The following is a 15,370-nucleotide window of genomic DNA, read 5'->3' as shown; positions in this document are numbered from 1 at the left end:
AAAGCATCTCAGAGTAGGATCCGTTTTGCTTTTTAGATCGTAATTAATTACATGGACAGGTGGGACCTGATCCTAGATCAGTTAAATGTTACCTGTTGGGAAGCTGTCTTCAGACGTTGACATGGTTCCCCTTACACTGCCAGCTTCTCTGGAGAATGACCTCTCTGTAATTAACAGGTGCATTGGTTATGAATAGAAAGACACAACATATTATAAGCCTTGTCATAAGACATTTTAATGGGTCATACATGCTTAGGACAAGTTATAACTCATTGTACTGGGATGCTTTAAGTAGAGTGGTAACAACATATTACCAACAATTGAAGACAGAATTTATACTATTGTGATAAATATAAAAAATGTTTTACTGGGTGGTTCGAGCCTTGAATGCTGATTGGCTGACAACTGTGGTATATTAGACCTTATATCACGGGTATGACAAAACATTTATTTTTACTGCTCTAATTACATTGGTAACCAGTTTATAATAGCAATAAGGCACGAGGGGATGTGGTATATGGCCAAAATACCACGGCTAAGGGATATTCTTATGCACGACAACGCAGAGTGCCTGGATACAGCCCTTAGCTGTGGTATATTGGCCATATACCACAAACCCCCGAGGTGCCTTATTGCTATTATAAACTGGTTACCAACGTAGAATGCAAGATTGTAAAAAAATAGGTAACAAATCAAACTTTCTACAACTTCGTAGTACTTCATTGTTCATTTTGGTGAGTCAGAGGGTGACATGTCTTTCATGTTGTTTATTATGACAAGTGCAGGAAAGAGAGACAGAGAGAGAAAGAGAGAGAGAGAGAGAGAGAGAGAGAACAGGAGGCATCTGCCAAGCTCTGATTTCATAGTGTCCCCATCTAAACAGGAAGAATAGAAAGGGAGGGGAAGGGGAACAAAACAGACCACCATAGACCTTTAAATCATCAAGTTGTCAAATAATTCAATCAAATGGAGCTATTATGACTATTCATAGTACTAGACAATCAATCATCAAAATATTAGCACGGTCAAATTAGTTTTACATTAGATATTTGGTGGATATTCGTTTTTTTCTCTCATCAATAGTTATTGGACCAAGCATGCCATGACTATGAAAATGATATATTCTGAATCAGGGGAGGATGGACAGAAATTCACTACTTTTTTCATTTGTTAAAATGTAGATATAATTTTTGTTGTTGCTTTCAATCTTCAATAGATCTTAGAAAAAGCGTGCCATGACTATGAAAATTATATATTCTGAATCGGGGGAGGATGGAAGAAAATCCACACATCATATTTTTTTGGTCCATCTGCCCCTGATTCAGAATATATAATTTTCACAGTCATGGCATACTTTGTGTAAAAACTATTGAAGATTGAAAGCCGGAAGAATATTCTCTTAATAAATTTCAAAACAAAAAAAGCAGTGGATTTGTGTCCATCCTCCCCTGATTCAGAATATATTATTTTCATAGTCGTGGCACACTGTCTAAGATGTATTGAAGATTGAAAGAAGAAAAATATATATACAGTACCAGTCAAAAGTTTGGACACACCAACTCCTTCAAGGATTTTTCTTTATTTTTACTATTTTCTACATTGTAGAATAATAGTGAAGACAGGAAAACTATGAAATAGCACATATGGAATCATGTAGTAACTAACCTTGATGACAGCTTTGCACACTCAAACCATCAAGCGCTTTGATGAAACTGGCTCTCACGAGAACCACCACAAGAAAGGCCCAGAGTTACCTCTGCTCCAGAGGATAAGTTCATTAGAGTTACCAGCCTCAGAAATTGCAACCCAAATAAATGCTTCACAGAGTTCAAGTAACAGACACATCTCAGCATCAACTGTTCAGAGGAGACTGAGTGAATCAGGCCTTCATGGTCGATTACTGCAAAGAAACCACCACTAAAGGACATCAATAAGAAGAAGAGACTTGCTTGGGCCAAAAAACACGAGCAATGGACATTAGACCGGTGGAAATTTGTCCTTTGTTCTGGAGTCCAAATTTGAGATTTTTGGTTCCAACTGCCGTGTCTTTGTGAGACGGCAGTTGTGATCTCTACATGTGTGGTTCCCACCGTGAAGCATGGAGGAGGAGGTGTGATGGTGTGGGAGTGCTTTGCTGGTGACACTGTCTGTGATGTATTTAGAATTCAGGGCACAGCATGGCTACCACAGCATTCTGAAGCGATACGCCATCCCATCTGGTTTGCTCTTAGTGGGACTATCATTTGTTTTTCAACAGGACAATGAACCAAAACACATCTCCAGGCTGTATAAGGGCTATTTGACCAAGAAGGAGAGTGATGGAGTGTAGCATCAGATGACCTGGCCTCCACAATCACCTAACCTCAACCCAACTGAGATGGTTTAGGATAAGTTGGACCACAGAGTGAAGGAAATGCCGCCAACAAGGGCTCAGCATATGTGGGAACTCCTTCAAGACTGTTGGAAAAGCATTCCTCATGAAGCTGGTTGAGAGAATGCCAAGAGTGTGCAAAGCTGTCATCAAGGCAAAGGGTGGCTACTTTGAAGAATCTAAAATCTAAGATATATTTTGATTTATTTAATTAACACTTTTTTGGTTACTACATGATTCCATATGTGTTATTTCATCGTTTTGATGTCTTCACTATTATTTCTACAATGTAGAAAATAGTAAAAATAAAGAAAAACCATAGAATGAGTAGGTGTGTCCAAACTTTGGCTGGTACTGTACATATTTCAAGAAACAAAAAAAGTGGTTGATTCTGAATATATAATTGTCATAGTCATGGCAGGCTTTGGTAAGAGCCATTGAAGATTGAAAGTCTGAATATTTTTCTCTCTCCAAATTTCCCCACAAAAAAACAGCTGTAGATTTTGTCCGTCCTCCGCTGATTCGGAATATATCATTATCATAGTCATGGCATGCTTTATGTAAGAGCTATTGAAGATTAAAAAATATATATGATTTCTGATTTCAAAGTATGGATTATTCTCCATCCACCCCTGATTCAGAATATGCCATCTTCATATTTATGGAATGCTTGGTTCAATAGCTATTTAGAAGAGAAAACCGAATAACCACCGAATATCCGATATAAAACCAATTTCACCTTGGTCAAACTATTCCTAAAGATTATCATTACCTAAAGGTTTGTATTTGAGAAAATAAATACATCTAATGATTATATAGGCCTTGGCCTGTAATATATCTCCAAATAGTCCTAATTAATAACAATATCACTGTAGACTACTACTGCAGAGTGTTGTACATCTGAGTGTACTTTTTTACTTGTATCACTTACTCACCCATTTTTCTACTTCGGGTGATAGTCTCAATTTTTACCGGATCATGGTGAAGATGCTTGTGGTCATCTGCTGAGTGCTCTCTCCAGTAACAGCGACTCGTGTCAACTCCGTTACCCACCGCCACCGCAACCGGTTCTACCTCCTGTTCCGCATTTGACATCTTCGATCAAATCATTTCCCACTTCTCCATGTAACCTTAGTGGCCCTACCGAAAACTCCGCGATCGACAGTGGATCACGCGCCACCGCACCCTCCTTGCGCCTCGCCCGCACTATCCACGCAGAACGCATAGGGGAGGGGGAAAGGGCTCATAAACCTTTACTATCCCGGTCGAAGATAACATGAAACGTTTGAGTAAACCCCACACTTAGAGATGCATTGTCATAGAATAATAGCAATATGGTGTTGTCAACTTGTACTTACGGTATTCTAATGTTATATATTTAGAGAAAATCGCTGTTTTGCTTATAGATTTCCCAACATCATCAGAATTGTCATGTCCTTTCCTGTGACGTTTGGCTCATGAGACTCTCCAGTTCACTGTGTCACAGGTGCGGAGAAAGTGCACTGAACAGGTTAATAATCCCTGACTAAACAAATAAAGTTTCTTTATTTTCCAAAATCCACCGCGCTGACTGTTCTGTCAACAGAAACAGGAATTCCCAGTTATAAATATAGGCCTGTGGGAAAAATTGTACTTATTTTTTCAATTCTCAAATGTATTTTTCCAGAACTTTGAGTTCTGGGTGTTTTATATAAAACATTTCCACCTCTCTGACTGTATAGTGTCATTCATAATTCCTTGGTATTTCAGCTATTTCACATTCTGAAAAGGATACTGCAGTAAACTAGTCAGAATCAAATCATATCAAATTGTATCGGTCACACACATATTTAGCAGATGTTATTGCTGGTGTAATGTAGCAAAATGCTTGTACGCACGCACGCACGCACACGCATACACACACGAGAAAATCTATACATCCAAATGTATTAAACATTCTTAGATTTGGATAAAGCTTAACACTTGCATAGACCTATTGATACAATTTAGAATTCCAATTCCTATATAGCCTATAGGCCTAGCCATTGCATCATTTGAACATTTCCACAGTGTCTCCTGCATGCACTAATGTGTCCTTTGCCAAAACTAAACTCTGGCACATCCTAGGAAACATCAGCGTTTCCCTTTCCTCTTCTATATCAGCCTGGAGTTAACACTTAGTATAGTCTGCTGTAGGCTTACACTACAGCGCTATAGAGTCCAACTGACTGAAAAGAATGACCCAATATTGCCATTAGTATCTGTAGTATTAGATGTGGTTTCAATCACTTTTCGCACTACTAAGAATTGTGTAACCTATGAAATGCGGACACAAAGCAAACATAAAAACACACAATAATAGCCCATAACACAATAACAAAATATGTAATCAATGCAACACAATATTTAAAAAATGTCTAACACTACTTTTAAAAACCATTTTTTTATGAAAGAAATACTTTGTGATATGCATGTTTTCTTTCTGAAAAAGTCGCATTTTTAGTTCTGCTGTTTACCAGGAAATAATAACCTACTGTAAAAAAAAATATATAGAACACATGGCAGATATCAATTATGACATCAGGGTTCCATCATAATTGAGTTCTATGATGTATCCGAATTTTCACATGATTCCCTGGGAAACAGAACCAAACATTAGACTGGAATGCACTTTTCAGCAAATATATGCAAATCATTTCAGAATTCAAACATTACTTTCAATGAGCAGAGGTGTGTGAGTTACAATGACATCCAAACTTTTTCAATCCCCCATCCTTCACCAAGAAATGGATCTACCAAGTGGTAAGACTACAAACTGTTAAATTATTAAAAGATTGTGAATGTATTTACATAAAAGGTTTACTATAAAGAAGGTTTATTTGCTTGAATGTGTCTATTTCTCTGTAATTTACAAATAAGTCAGCATACATTTCCAAGTACTGGCTTGATGACCCAAATGGCACCCTTTTCCCTATGCAGTGCACAACTTTTGACCAGGGATAGGGTTCTGTTCAAAAGTAGTGTACTATGTGGCGAATAGTGTTCCATTTCTCTAGTCACAAGTAGTGCACTTTGTAGGGAATAGGGTGCAATTTCTCTGGTCAAAAGTAGTGCACTATGTAGGGAATAGGCTGCTGCTTTGGACATTAACCTTTACTTCTGCCTGTCTTCCTTCCACAGTGTATTTTGATGAGGTATTTAGTATTCAGGAGCATGACCAGCAGTCTGGCAGGGCCAAATGGCGCTACTCCATACCCGATGACCCTGAGGCAAACCTGGGAGGCACCTCCAGAGTCCCCGACCACCTCCAGGCTGGTTTCCTCTACCGTGTCTCCGTCCACCAGGACCTGACTGAGGGAACAGACGACCAGGGCTTCCAGGGCTACCAATGTGGCCTGTGTCGGCTGCCCCTCCCCAGCCTTGCTTCCCTCCAGGCCCACCTCTTGGTCAGCTGGACCCACAGCACAGGCTGTAACCGCCTCTACAGTGACATGATCAGGCTGTGTCCGTCTCCTCCTGCTCCGTTGGTGCATGTATCTGAGGAGCCATCACTATCTTCCCCCAGCCATGTCCACAATAACCAGCAGGACCAGGAGGCTGATAGGGCCTGTCATCTCTACGCCGTCCCCAATGACCTTGAGGCGAAACTGGGATCGCTTCGAGGCAGATGCACTGACCACCTCCAGGCCGACTTCGTCCGCAATGTCTCCAGCCAGGTCTATGTGTGTTGTATATGTGTGTGGAGGAAGGGGGAGAATTGAGCAGAAGACACATTTCTGTTGTTTACTGAAACATATGGACAATAAAGTTGTATTGTATTTTGTTGTAGGCCTCCAATAACAGTCCAGGCTCCCACCAGGGCTACCAGGGCTCTGAGGGCAACCAGTGTGCCCTGTGTCAGCTGCCCTTCCCAAGCCTGGCCTGCCTCCAGGCCCACCTTCTAGACAGCTGGGAAGACAGGCAGGCCTGTAGCTTCCTCTACAGCCAGATGATCAGGCGTTGTCCCTCTCCTCCTCCTCCTCCTATGGTGGTGAAACCAGTTCTGCGCATCACTGGCTCCTCCTGCTCATCCTCTGTTTCAGTCACCAAGAAACTTCCAAGACGCCATGCAGAGCACCTTCATCCATACTTGCCTTCCACTTCATCATCCTCAGTCTCAGCCACTGTGGTATCTTCATCATCCAGGCACCATGAGCATGTACTGTCTCCAGTCCTGCCTTCCTCCTCCTCCTCCACACCCTCCAGAAAGAGAAGGAGAGACAACGACGTGAGCTCGAGAGGGGCCCCCAGGAGCCCCAGCCTCCACCCCAGCTTTAGCACTCTGTCTCGGGGAGACGAGAGCTACCAGGCTGGCCCCTCCTTGATGAGACCCATGGATAACCTCCAGAGCTACCTCCCTCAGCCCTACTGTTCCCAGCCCAGCCACAGTACTCTGTCTTGGGGGGAGGAGAGCCATCAGGCGGGCCCCAGCAAGAGACACAGAGAGCTGGAAGCCACCAGACAGGGATACCCTGGACCCAACTGCATGGCACGCAGGAGAACGACATGCAAGACAAAGTGCAAGATGCTACAGAGGAAAGCCCTTGTGTATCCTCATGAAGTTGGCCCCAGCGATATGCCCAGGGCTAGACCTACTATGTGAAGATGAATAGGTCATTAAGTAACGTTTTTTTGGTTCTGGTGTGTTTTCAGTCCACTGTTGACTTGTTTTTTACTTAAGTGTGCATGACTATTATCTATGTAAGGTTTGGGTCAATTCAATTCCATTTTTTTCTTATAGGAGGCAATGACGTAAATGTGATTTGATTTAGGAATTTCTGTTTAATTCCTCAATTGACTGATTTGAAAAGGAATTGACCCCAACCTTGTATCTATGCACCATTTGGTACCATGTAGTTATGAATTGGGGTTAGAAATAAAGAATACCTGTTGATATCATGTTATTTCATGATAAATGCTACACTCCTAGGACAGCCGAAGAACCCTTTTGGAACCCTTTTTTTCTAAGTGTAGTTGTAAACACTATATGAAATGGTACTGTAAAATAAAGTGTTACCACACAGCCTATTTATGTGAATCCTATATAAAAAAAAATCTTCATGAATGAATTTGCTCTGCATTTGATGAATTTAAATAAAATTTAAATGAAACATCATACATTTTCTTTGTGCTTTGTTATGTTTAACCAAATAAATGAGTTGTATTTCCATTTGTCAGAATCAGAAATACCATACGTTCAAAATACTTTTTACACGTTTAATTGGGTGCCCAGTACTGTACCTCAAATAATAGCTTTGACAACGCTATTAACTATCACTGACGTCCAACTACAAATACACTTTAAAAGATATCAGGTAGCTACCTAATACAATAATACCCTTGACAATACACTTTGTGTCTCACACACACACACATACACACACACACACACACACACACGGTGTGACTGAACGACTGTGTGCGAGCTAGTGTGTGCGAGAGAGCCACGGTCAGTCACACTGTGTCAAGTGTGGTGTTTAGCTTTCTGACCTAGACACATTTAGCCAGGTAATCACCTGGTAATACTCTTTGATGGATGGAGGGATAGACAGAGGGAGGGAGAGAGAGGAGGAGGGGAAGGATGAAGGTTGAGGAGAGCAAGTGGACCCAGTCCTGTCATTCACATTACTGCAGGAGGACCAGCTAAAGGTAAGGACATTTTCTGTCTGTAATATTTGCATTAAATAGAGAGTGGAAGTGACTTTTCCTTGCAGGTTGGTTGATTACCTACACCTTGACTGTGTATGTGTGTATGTCCCTAAAGTAGGTTACAGTAAAAATATATACACATATATATATATATACACATACATATATACACTATATACTATATATATATACACACACACACACACACATATATATATATAATATATATATATATATATATTATATATATATATATACACACACATTGTAACATACACCAGATAGGTGCAGTGAAATGTGTTGTTTTACAAGGTCAGCCAAAACACCCATGGAGCAAATTAGGGTTAAGTGCTTTGCTCAAGGGCACGTACAATTTTTCACATTGCCCGCTCAGGTATTCAAACCAGCGACATTTCAGTTACTGACAAAACGCTCTAACCACGATGCTACCCATTTTCACAGTGTGTTGGGTATGCTTTGCAAACCGTGACACCTGGCAATATCAGTTTCTGAGAATGTAGCTAACGCACACACACACACACACACACACTCTCACCTGTATATTCATTTTATTCAGGATGTCTAAGACCCCGTCCACCACGTCTGCAGCCTCTGTAACCTCTGCAACGTCTGCAGCCTCTACAGACAGGTAAGATCAACGTCTACGTTTGAGACTGGAGAACTTGATTGGCCATGATGGGCACAACAGAGTTATTGAGAGACATTGGCGCTGTACACACTCAGTTTGTACAAGTGATATTGTTGACTCACTGGTTGTGATATCCCTGATGTGTTTGTGATATCCCTGATGTGTTTGTGATATCCCTGATGTTTGTGATATCCCTGATGTGTTTGTGATATCCCTGATGTGTTTGTGATATCCCTGATGTGTTTGTGATATCCCTGATGTGTTTGTGATATCCCTGATGTTTGTGATATCCCTGATGTGTTTGTGATATCCCTGATGTGTTTGTGATATCCCTGATGTGTTTGTGATATCCCTGATGTGTTTGTGATATCCCTGATGTGTTTGTGATGCCCTAAAATATCGACAAAACCGTCAAGCGGCGTCTCCACAATACTTGTACGAATATTTTTGTGCGGACAAACTCTCTATTGTATCACAACTATTAGTTGTAAGACTTGAATATGTACGACGAAGCCATTGAGAGATGATCCTATTTGTGTGGCTTCGTCGCATGTTTATTACAGTACTGTAAGTCAAGTCAAGGTGTCAAGATAGCTCTTGCCAATGTCTCCAAAATTGTGAACACCTGGTGCCTCTTGGCTCATGTTCTGTAGCAAAGGTGGCAAATCCCGGAAGACTTCGTCCTCGGGTTCGGAGTCGGCTCCTAAGAAGGTGTCTAAGAAAGAGCAGAAGAGGAAAGACATGGAGAAGATACACACCACCCTGCTCAGCAGCGTGTTTGGAGCGGTACGCGCAAACACACACACACACACACACACACACACACACACACACACACACACACACACACACACACACACACAATTTTTTTTATTGAACCTTTATTTAACTAGGCAAGTCAGTTAAGAACCAATTCTTATTTACAATGACGGCCTACACCGGCCAAACCCGGACGACGCTGGGCCAATTGTGCGCCACCCTATGGTACTCCCAATCACAGCCGGTTGTGATACAGCCTGGATTCGAACCAGTGTGTCTGTAGTGACGCCTCTAGCATTTAGATGCAAAGGAATGAAAAGTCATAGAAGCTACAATGTTAGCTAAGCTCCTGATCTTTGCATGCTGTGTGTGTGAGTGGGTGCCTGCGCATTCGTGCCTGCCTATCTGCTTGCCTACCTGCGTTTGCCTGCGTGTGTGTGCCTTCCTGCCTGCATGTGTGTGTGGAAGGTAATAATTCTCTAAGCCACACACACACACACACACACACACACACACACACACACACACACACACACACACACACACACACACACACACAGTTATCCTCTCCAGCTAATCCTTATAGATCCTTAGTGTGGCTCAGCGTCACCATTCATTAGGATTAATGGGTAGAAGCTGCAGGAAGAGCATCGAACACAAAGGGAAAGTTGTATGATTGTTTTAGGAACTTTTTGGGGGGGATATTTGTAAGTGTTTAGATCCACCAGTGACCGGTGTGATATTGTGTGTCAATTGATGTCTGATGTTAAATGAACAATTTCTGCTTTTCTTACTTTGTTTCTTGACACTGTAAAACTTAGCTCGGAGACATTGATTTAGGATAGAATAATTCGGACTAGAACTTAAACTAGATCATACTGAGCATGCAGTGTGAGTAGGCTATGCGTGTAAACACAACACGCTGGGGCGACAGGTAGCCTATTGATTAGAGCGTTGGGCCAGTAACCGAAAGGTTGCTGAATTGAATCCCGAGCTGACAAGGTAAAAATCTGTCGTTCTGCTCCTGAACAAGGCAGTTAACCCACTGTTCCCCAGTAGGCCATGATTGTAAATAAGAATTTGTTCTTAACTGACTTGCCTAGTTAAATTAAAAAAAAACACGTGTGAATGAGGTTGACTGGTGTCCCAAACAAACAGGATAGAAACCATAATGATTTAATCCACCATGATCAGGAAATAGCCCCACCTGTCCCCAATCCCTCACTAACTTGCTACCACACCAGATCTACCTGACCCTAAAACTTCCAACCTCCTCTTACACAACTGTGTACATCTCAAATCGCCTGTGCTAAACTTCCATCCAAAAATACCTGTATTTGACACTTTAAGGTGAACCCGATCCAGTATATCTAGATCTAAACACTATAATATTACTCAAAAGGCAGACAGTGTTGTTTCTCTATGGCAGCTCCCTTACTAAAACACATGCTACATTGCCAAAAGTATGTGGACACCTGCTCGTCGAACATCTCATTCCAAAATCATGGGCGTTAATATGGAGTTGTCCCCCCTTTGCTGCTATAACAGCCTCCACTCTTCTGGGAAGGCTTTCCACTAGATGTTGTAACATTTCTTACGGGAACTTGCTTCCATTCACAAGAGCATTAGTGAGGTCGGGCACTGATGTTGGGCGATTAGGCCTGGTTCACAGTTGGCGTTCCAATTCATCCCAAAAGTGTTCATTGGGGTTGAGCTCGCGGCTCTGTGCAGGCCAGTCAAGTTCTTCAGCACCGATCTCGACAAACCATTTCTGTATGGACCTCGCCCGAACTATGAAAAACAGCCTCAGACCATTATTTATCCTCCACCAAACTTTACAGTTGGCACTAGGCATTCTGACAGGTAGCGTTCTTCTGGCATCCACCAAACCCAGATTCGTCCGTCAGACTGCCAGATGGTGAAGTGTGACTCATCACTGAAGGGAAAGCGTTTCCACTGCTCCAGAGTCCAATGGCTGCGAGCTTTATAACACTCTAGCTGACGCTTGGCATTGCTCATGGTGATCTTAAGCTTGTGTGTGGCTGCTCGGCCATGGAAATCCATTTCATGAAGCTCCTGACGAACAGTTTCTGTGGTGACGTTGCTTCCAGAGGCAGTTTGGAACTCTATAGTGAGTGTTGCAACCAAGGATAGACGATCTTTACACACCACGCGCTTCAGCACTCGGTGGTCCCATTCTGTGAGCTTGTGTGGCCTATCACTTTGCGGCTGAGCTGTTGTTGCTCCTAGACTTTTCCACTTCGCAATAACAGCACTTACAGTTTCCGGGGCAGCTCTAGCAGGGCAGAAATTTGATGAACTGACTTGTTGGAAAGGTGGCATCCTATGACGGTGCCACGTTGAAAGTCATTGAGCTCTTCAGTAAGGCCATTCTACTGCCAATGTTTTATTCTATGGAGATTGCATGGCTGGGTGCTCGATTTTGTACACCAGTCAGGTGTGGCTGAAATAGCCGAATCCACTAATTTGAGGGGGTGTCCACATACTTTTGTTTATACAGTGTCTCTCCTTTGCCCGTTGTCTTCCTTTAGGAGAGGGAGTTGGCCCAAGCAGAGTTGGATGGTGAGTATTCTTATCACAGTGATATTGCACATACAATAGAATGCTTTACTTTCAGTAGATTGACTAGTTGCACAACTTATTACACTGAACCCGTGTTACTCAAGTTAGGATTCAGACAGGCATTATATTTGTGAAAAGGGGGTATCTTTGAATCATCAATAGAAATAGTTTGACTAGATTGGGGGAAAAGCCCCTCAGACCACGGCAATTTGACGGTACATTCATGGGTACACTCAATATGGCAGCCGGTCCACCCATCACGGAACGTTGACTTGAATGGCAATGTCCTTTCTGGTAGTTCTATTTCTATGGTGTCATCCTCACCTTCTGACCTCTAGCCTTTAACCTTTGGCACAGAGCTGGACTTTGCCTTCAAGGAGTTTGACTACGACTGTGACGGCTACCTGAACTACAAGGACGTAGCTGAGTGCATGAGGACCATGGGCTACATGCCCACTGAGATGGAGCTGCTGGAGATAGTGCAACAGATCAAGATGAGGAGTATGTCAATTTTAATCTATTTTCATTTAAATGTGATTATTGTCCAGTTCCTACCTGTGTCCTGACTGTTGATTGGCTGTCTCCCTTCAGTGGGCGGTCTGATGGACTTTGACGATTTCTGTGAGCTGATGGGTCCCAGGATAATGGGAGAGACAGCAGACATGCTGGGGCTGAAAGAGCTCAGGTCCGCCTTCTCACAGGTAGGAGACTGACACGGAGCCAAAGAGACTGAAATTGAGTGAATGATCATAAAACACAGGCCTACAAACACAGGCATTATGGCCCTACACAAACTCTCATTAACATCTCCCAGCTTCTTCATTATTGTTAGGCCCTCGGCCAATATTAACTCCCATGTTCACTTAATCACCCACATTCTCTCCTCCTCAACATCCCTCCATCATAACTTTACCCTCTCCTCCTCTCAGTTTGACCAGGACTGTGATGGGAAGATCAGCCAGGATGAGATGAAGGAGGCGGTGAAGAGTCTACTGGGGGAGAAACTGAAGAAAGGAGAGCTGGAAGAGATACTCAAAGAGATAGACATCAACGGAGACGGAAGCATCGACTTTGATGGTGAGGAGATAACTGTGCATAGACACATACATGTAAGGTCACACACACACGGAGGAAACACTCACAAACACGCAGAAACAGGTCGACACACAAACACACACAGAAGTAAGATCACACACATACACAAAAATACAATTATCTAATGCAGTGGTGCCCATACATTTTGTAGCCTTTCTCATTTCCCTCTCTTGCCTTCCAGAGTTCGTCATGATTTTGTCCATTCGGTAAGTGCTGGAAGACCTGAGAGGATGCCATCATTTGTGTGTTTGATCAGCTTTAAGGATGAGATGTACTCCTCTCATCTCCTCACTCCTTTTCTCTCCTCTCCTGTTCTCTCCTCTATACTCTGTCACTGAGAAAATAAATATGGTGTACAATGGGCAAGAGTATATTCGTAAATGCATTTGAAATGTATTTGGATGAATCAGTTTGTAGACACTGATTGGCTGTATGTAATATGACATCTAAATAAGATACCATTTTGCTATTTTAATAAATAATTTGAATTTCAATCTGAGTTGCTGACTGAGTTACAACCACAGACTTTTGAAAACACATTTTTTTGTATAATTTTTTACAGTCTGCATTTTCTAAGTACAAAATGAAGACATGGGACAGAAGAAATATCTACACATGTACAGTTGAAGTCAGAAGTTTACATACACCTTAGCCAAATACATTTAAACTCAGTTTTTCACAATTCCTGACATTTAATCCAAGTAAAAATTCCCTGTCTTAGGTCAGTTAGGATCACCACTTTATTTGAAGAATGTGAAATGTCAGAATAATAGTAGAGATAATGATTTATTTCAGCTTTTATTTCTTTCATCACATTCCCAGTGGGTCAGAAGTTTACATACACTCAATTAGTATTTGGTAGCATTGCCTTTAAATTGTTTAACTTGAGTCAAATGTTTTGGGTAGCCTTCCACAAGCTTCCCACAATATGTTGGGTGAATTTTGGCCATTCCTCCTGACAGAGCTGGTGTAACTGAGTCAGGTTTGTAGGCCTCCTTGCTCGCACACACTTTTTCAGTTCTGCCCACTATATTTCTATAGGATTGAGGTCAGGGCTTTGTGATGGCCACTCTAATACCTTGACCTTGTTGTCCTTAAGCCATTTTGCCACAACTTTGGAAGCATGCTTGGGGTCATTGTCCATTTGGAAGACACATTTTCGACCAAGCTTTAACTTCCTGACTGATGTCTTGAGATGGTGCTTCAATATATCCACATAATTTTCCTGCCTCATAATGCCATCTATTTTGTGAAGTGTACCAGTCCCTCCCGCAGCAAAGCACCCCCACAACATGATTCTGCCACCCCCGTGCTTCACGTTTGGGATGGTGTTCTTCGGCTTGCAAGCCTCCCCCTTTTTCCTCCAAACATTGGATGGTCATTATGGCCAAACAGTTATATTTTTGTTTCATCAGACCAGAGGACATTTCTCCAAAAAGTACAATCTTTGTCCCCATGTGCAGTTGCAAACCGTAGTCTGGCTTTTTTATGTTGGTTTTGGAGCAGTGGCTTCTTCCTTGCTGAGCGGCCTTTCAGGTTATGTTGATATAGGACTCGTTTTACTGTGGATATAGATACCTTTGTACCCGTTTCCCGCAGCATCTTCACAAGGTCCTTTGTTGTTGTTCTGGGATTGATTTGCACCAAAGTACGTTCATCTCTAGAAGGAATGCGTCTCCTTCCTGAGCTGTATGACGGCTGTGTGGTTCCATGGTGTTTATACTTGCGTACTATTGTTTGTACAGATGAACGTGGTACCTTTAGGCGTTTGGAAATTGCATCCAAGGATGAACCAGGCTTGTGGAGGTCTTGACTGATTTCTTTGATTTTCCCATGATGTCAAGCAAAGATAGACCTTGAAATACATCCACAGGTACACCTCTAATTGACTAACATTATGTAAATTAGCTTATCAGAAGCTTCTAAAGCCATGACATCATTTTCTGGAATTTTCCAAGCTGCTTTAAAGGCACAGTCAACTTAGTGTATGTAAACTTCTGACCCACTGGAATTGTGATACTGTGAAATATAAGTTAAATAATCTGTCTGTAAACAATTGTTGGAAAAATTACTTGTGTCACGCACAAAGTAGATGTCCTAACCGACTTGCCAAAACTATAGTTTGTTAACAAGAAATTTGTGGAGTGGTTGAAAAACGAGTTTTAATGACTCTGACCTAAGTGTATGTAAACTTCCGACTTCAACTGTATCAGGCACACTCAATTAACCATAAGCCTGTAAACTTT

The 15,370-nt window shown here is 42.0% G+C and overlaps 2 protein-coding genes across 2 annotated transcripts in view; one reads left to right on the top strand and one right to left on the bottom strand.

The window, feature by feature from the left end:
- LOC106608958 (SH3 domain and tetratricopeptide repeat-containing protein 1) overlaps positions 1 to 3,818 on the bottom strand; it is a 32,162-nt gene extending 28,344 nt beyond the window's left edge. The window contains exons 1-2 of the mRNA XM_014207214.3: positions 3,307 to 3,818; positions 93 to 164 (exon numbers count right to left, since the gene is read on the bottom strand). Of these exons, the coding sequence (XP_014062689.2) occupies positions 93 to 164; positions 3,307 to 3,466 (232 nt within the window). The 5' untranslated portion in view covers positions 3,467 to 3,818. The remainder of the gene's footprint in view (positions 1 to 92; positions 165 to 3,306) is intronic.
- A 4,144-nt stretch (positions 3,819 to 7,962) lies between these two features.
- On the top strand, positions 7,963 to 13,432 carry LOC106609021 (calcium-binding protein 2). The gene is made up of 8 exons (XM_014207351.3): positions 7,963 to 8,038; positions 8,616 to 8,687; positions 9,341 to 9,473; positions 11,999 to 12,029; positions 12,387 to 12,530; positions 12,621 to 12,730; positions 12,959 to 13,106; positions 13,306 to 13,432. Exons 2-8 carry the CDS (start codon positions 8,617 to 8,619, stop codon positions 13,332 to 13,334), a joined length of 666 nt encoding a protein of 221 aa, XP_014062826.1. The 5' UTR covers positions 7,963 to 8,038; position 8,616; the 3' UTR covers positions 13,335 to 13,432.
- Positions 13,433 to 15,370: the final 1,938 nt, after the last annotated feature.

Source organism: Salmo salar, chromosome 07, assembly GCF_965601325.2.
Source record: "Salmo salar chromosome 07, fSalSal1, whole genome shotgun sequence".
NCBI classification, from domain to species: Eukaryota; Metazoa; Chordata; class Actinopteri; order Salmoniformes; family Salmonidae; genus Salmo; species Salmo salar.
This window is presented reverse-complemented; position numbering and strand designations above follow the sequence as displayed.

Bases quoted from the DNA above. Each gene is read 5' to 3' on its own strand.
- LOC106609021 (XM_014207351.3), top strand. From the start codon at position 8,617: ATGTCTAAGACCCCGTCCACCACGTCTGCAGCCTCTGTAACCTCTGCA. The intron at 8,688-9,340 runs GTAAGATCAACG...CATGTTCTGTAG, and splicing joins TCTGCAGCCTCTACAGACAG to CAAAGGTGGCAAATCCCGGA. The intron at 12,731-12,958 runs GTAGGAGACTGA...TCCTCCTCTCAG, and splicing joins TCAGGTCCGCCTTCTCACAG to TTTGACCAGGACTGTGATGG.